Source organism: Phaethon lepturus, unplaced genomic scaffold (assembly GCF_000687285.1).
Source record: "Phaethon lepturus isolate BGI_N335 unplaced genomic scaffold, ASM68728v1 scaffold13046, whole genome shotgun sequence".
Classification (NCBI taxonomy): domain Eukaryota; kingdom Metazoa; phylum Chordata; class Aves; order Phaethontiformes; family Phaethontidae; genus Phaethon; species Phaethon lepturus.
Genome location: NW_010545625.1, coordinates 13,536 through 18,581, shown reverse-complemented (window position 1 = coordinate 18,581; position 5,046 = coordinate 13,536). Strand labels below are relative to the sequence as shown.

General features: G+C 45.0%; 1 protein-coding gene across 1 annotated transcript in view; it reads left to right on the top strand.

The window, feature by feature from the left end:
• Positions 1-631: 631 nt before the first annotated feature.
• Positions 632-5,046, top strand: part of PRPF4 (pre-mRNA processing factor 4) — a gene marked incomplete at its 5' end in the record, with an annotated part of 6,925 nt that continues 2,510 nt past the window's right edge. The window contains 8 exons of the mRNA XM_010289026.1: positions 632-809; positions 1,018-1,204; positions 1,433-1,520; positions 2,325-2,404; positions 2,670-2,763; positions 3,696-3,790; positions 4,108-4,166; positions 4,803-4,926. Coding sequence (XP_010287328.1) covers positions 632-809; positions 1,018-1,204; positions 1,433-1,520; positions 2,325-2,404; positions 2,670-2,763; positions 3,696-3,790; positions 4,108-4,166; positions 4,803-4,926 — 905 coding nt within the window. The remainder of the gene's footprint in view (positions 810-1,017; positions 1,205-1,432; positions 1,521-2,324; positions 2,405-2,669; positions 2,764-3,695; positions 3,791-4,107; positions 4,167-4,802; positions 4,927-5,046) is intronic.

Below are 5,046 nucleotides of genomic sequence, written 5' to 3'. Positions count from 1 at the left end.
GAGAGGCCGCAGGCCGACCGGGGGGCTCACGTTTGCTTTGGGGCGTGTGGGGTTTGCCGTGGCGGAGAAGCCCCGTGTCGTCGGTGACACCCGAGCCCTTCAGTTGGCCGCAGTCGCGGCGCTTACGTGTTTTCACGCGTTTTTACAGAATCCTTTGATTTTAGTCTTGAAAAGGTTGTTCTAACGCTCGTCTCCTGGGAGGAGGGAGCTGTTCACCTTTCATCTCCCTCTGCTTGCTAGTGAGGGCACCCAGAGCTGGCGGTCGGCATCGCTCCTGCCTTTTCTGGGGCTTGTTCAGCAAGATTAGGAAAAGCTGTTGTAAAGTTGTTTGTTTTTTTTTTAAAGCAAAAAAAACAGAGCCTTAAAACTTAAGTCGAAGCAGATACTAAAGAAAGATAAAACCATGTAGTCTAATTTAAGGAAATTATTTAAAGTGGCATTTTTCTTTTGATATTTGCATTTGGGTCATAAACTTATTGTCTAAGATCGACACCTCACATACAATTTCAGGGTCTCTTCATGATGCACATACCAACTTTCTCTAGCAGTGCAGTGCTTTCTTGCACAGTCAAGCAGTTTGTTGCCTCCTTTTTAGCCAAAACACACTTAAAATTCTGCCTTTACCTTCCAGACCACGAAGAGCAAGCCCGCAGAAGAGAGCGATGCTCCTCCACCCAAGAGAGCCCCCATATTTTATGGCAGTTTGGAAGAGAAGGAAAGGGAGCGTCTGGCAAAAGGAGAATCGGGGATGCTGGGAAAAGAAGGGATGAAAGCTGCAATCGAGGCTGGCAACATCAACATAAGCAGTGGTGAGAATCTTTAACCACCTTTTTTTTTCCCCTCTCACTCTGAAATGTGACACTTTTAAAAGTCTCTGATCAACTTTGAGTGTAATTTAAAAAGAAAAAACATGAGACCTTTGCCTGGACTGTTGTCTCTTTGTTTGGATCTTCCTCTTTGAGAGAGATCTCTTGTCCAACTGTTGTTTTCAATCTCGTGGTTTCTTTTCATGTCCAGGTGAGGTCTTTGATCTTGAAGACCACATGAGCGAGCGGCAAGCAGAAGTGCTGGCTGAGTTTGAGCGCAGGAAGAGAGCCCGGCAGATCAACGTGTCCACTGATGACTCCGAAGTGAAAGCCTGTTTGCGAGCACTTGGGGAGCCCATCACGCTCTTTGGAGAAGGTCCTGCAGAAAGGAGGGAGAGGTGCTGTGTCTGCCCTGAGTTTTGCAACCAGGGAACACTCAGCTTTACCCAGTTTATCAAATTTCTGACATTTTCCTTGTAGTTGGGGTGCAGTGAGTGCCACTGGTCAGTAATGCTTCATTACAGTGCAGCAAGAATGTTAAGGAAGAAAGAATGGCAGACAGCGATTATTTGTCAGGTTAGCTGAGAATTCACTGAGTGAATATCACTTTATGTGTTTCTTTCCAGATTAAGAAATATCCTTTCCGTGGTTGGCACAGATGCGTTAAAAAAGACCAGGAAAGATGACGACAGGTCTAAAAAATCCAAAGAAGAGGTAAATGATCTCTCTTGTTCTCTCAGTGCTGAGGGAGACAGGTATGATACCCTTTGAGATGCCTTACTTTGATGGTCTCTACCATGTCCAGGACTCTTGGTTTTGTTCAGTCTGTGGATTCTCATGTCATCCTTTCACGCTTCTTCTGTGTTGCCCATTTTAGCGAAACTGTGGCAATGTTTTACCTAAATCAGGAGTCTTAAGTCTGGCTTGTATTTGCAGACCAAATTCCATGCTGCATCCAGCATATAAAAGAGGAGATCAGACGTTTGGACTGTTACTTAGTATAGCAGGTCCTTTATTGTGTTTGTCTTCATACTCAGGAAGAAAAACCTATGTGCTGGCTACTGCATCTGTTTCTGTCTTTGATTCTTCTTTCTTTCGGCTTCTCCTTTCTCTGAGTCCATTTTTTTCTTTAGTATTTTTGGGGGTTGCTGTAAGAAATAAGGACAATTTCTGCAGCTCTGGGCTTCCATTTTACTGGATGATGTGTAGGAGTATAATCATCAGCGGTACATGATTTGAGTGAAAATGAGTTAGCGTTCAGTGGCAATATTCTTGAGTGAAACAGCAGCATGTCAGGATCTGATCTGTAGGGCAGAGAGTTTGACTTGTCTCTCTCAATCCCTTTTTCTAGGGCTTATTGTTACACAAAATGCCCTTAAAATGAGGCCTTAACACAGCAAGATTTAAGAGCAAATGCTGTGGTGGCACTTGTGTACTACGAGAAGGTCATCTAAGGTAACTGAATGGAAGAGCAGCGTCACATTACCTTTTTCCTCAGTTTTGTTCTTTTTCTTACAGTATCAACAAACATGGTACCATGAAGGACCACGCAGTCTGAAAACAGCGAGGCTGTGGCTTGCGAATTACTCACTCCCCAGGTGAGATGAAATGACACAAATGAAGGAGAGAGATGCAACCTTTTGTTAAATCTAGACACTAATCCCGCTGCGGGTAGTGCGGGAATTTTGAGATAAAAGGCATGGGGAATATACACTGGTTGGTGAGTCCAGTGAGCTTAGAGCTTGAGTTCTCAGTGACTGAGTAGTGTTATCCCAGTTTGGGGGAAGAAGAGGGAAAGGCCCGTTTCCAGCAGCAGGGTAGGGAAATGTAGGGGCTTTGTTACTCCACCTTTGCTCTTCACAGGGCAGTGAAGCGGCTAGAAGAAGCCCGCCTGCTCAAAGAGATTCCAGAGGCAACCAGGACATCGCAGAGACAGGAGCTACACAAATCCCTGCGAGTAGGTTTGGCATCTGTTCAGCTGCTGTTTTTACAACTTTTTGCTGATCCTCCAAGGAGGACAGAAACAGATCAGCTGCCCGGAGGTGCTGTCCAGATGCATGTGCTTTTCTGCACTGTCATCTGTTGAAAAGCTCTGCTTTTTCTCTCTCTCCCTGTGGTATGTGTAAAGCATGTTCTAACTCTTTCTTTTCAGACAGTTGTACTTTAGCTGTCCCCTTGCATGGCAGAGGGGTGAAGAGACATGCCTGCATTGCCTTGCCACTTGCCTGAGAAGCTAAAGGAATCTATTCCTGGTTTTGTCACAGGTTTAGCTGGCTAGGAAGGGAATGCTCACTTTCCTCTTCCCGTACAACGGTCACTAGTACATGAAATCAAGAGAAATAATAACCAACACAGTAATGCAAAACATGTAGATGACTGAGACACCCTTTTTGAGCATATTAAGTCAGATTCCCAGCTTAACCCCGACAGAGAGGCTCAAGCACACAGTGTGCTGCCACTCTAATCCTGTTTACACTCAGAGGATTTGCTTGTCCCCTAAGCGCACCATGCTGCCTGCCCTAGTCTGTCTGGTTGCATTCATTGGATGCAGTTGTAGAAAGAGGCCAAACCTACAGTAAGTTCCCTGTTAAAACCATAGTTGTAAAGCAGGCCTGCGGGTTTATTGTGGTGAGTACTGTGGGTGGCACATTTAGAGCTAAGCTGTGCCCCAGGGCCGTGCTAGCTTACATTGGTCATCGGTCAGGCTGGCTTGGTAGCCCTCCTTCTCGGAGCTGGAGTGGCTCCAAGGCAGCTCCTCCTTTTGAAAGTGACTTTCCAAAGGCCTCTGCCTCCTCTGCATACATCTGCCACCTTCACCTCAGTCTTTGGCTGGAGCTTTCTTTAGGTTGTTTGTACTTTACTCATTGTTTTCATTGTATTTGGTTACAGTCCTTGAATAACTTCTGCAGTCAGATTGGAGACGATCGCCCACTGTCCTACTGCCACTTCAGCCCCAATTCCAAACTCCTTGCTACTGCCTGTTGGTAAGTTTTCTTTTACAGTGCTTGCTTTAGGGGCTGGGAGAGCACAGCAGGACTGAAGGAGAGTAATGTTATTGGAGACCTGTGAATTGTGAGAGTTCAGAAATGCTTTTTCATCCTACTCTGAACTCTCTTTTCACTTCATTTTAGAGCTTAGCAGAGATTTCAATCTGAGTCCATTAGTCCCTATGGCTGGTTGCACAAAGTGTACGAGTATTTTTAGCCACTGCAGAAAGCCCCAGTGTGGTTTTGCAGCTCTGTGTTTGATCTGTTCTTTGACATTCTGGTCTGCTCTGACGTCTATTTCTTGTCTTCAACAGGAGCGGATTGTGCAAGCTCTGGTCTGTGCCTGACTGCAACCTTGTTCACACCTTACGAGGTAGAGAACAACTTTCACTGAGACTCTTTGCTTAGTTCTTTTGTTCCTCTCTGGCTTGAGTTCCCATATCTGAATTACTCAAAATGTAGGGTTCTTTGGGCAGATTTTATTCTAATGGGAGCATCACTCAGGCCTGCGGAGCATGGGCACGTGTCAGTTAATCAAAAGGAAATTCTGGCCTTTCTCTAAGGGTTAAGACCCGAGTTTGCGGTTTCTGTTTCTGAACGGTGTTTTGTTTTGTTTCAAAACCTGGTTTGAGTTATTTTGAGCCAAATACCAGCATTTTTGGCCAGGCCACTTAGCAGCAGTGAGGTTCTTTTGAACAGTGGTCACAACTTGGACTAAATACAAATGTGAGGGCAGATCTCTTGATTCATATGTGGAATTTTCACTGCATTTTGAGGGTTACAAACTTGGCATTTGATAATCTTAAGTGGGTGCTGCTGAAGTGCAGTTTAGCTGTTTGCAGGACAGATGTGTTTGGTAGTTGCAGTGCAACTTCACTCAACATGGGAGGACACAGTGGAAGCGTTCACTGGTACCTGACTAATTAGTAACAAAGAAATGCTGCTTTTCTTAAGAATTGGCCAAGATTCCGTGGCAGATAATGAATTTTGATTTTTCCTTTCTCTTAAGGACATAACACCAATGTAGGAGCAATAGTCTTTCATCCCAAAGCCACTGTCTCCCTCGACAAGAAGGACGTTAACCTGGCCTCGTGTGCAGCTGATGGTTCTGTCAAACTCTGGAGCCTTGAAAGGTCAGAATGATACCAGACATGCACAGCTGCAGCATTGTTGTTTTGGGGTTTATTTTGTGTTACTAAACATTGGACATTTACCCCCCTCCTGCAAATATAACCTTTTCTTATAGTTATACC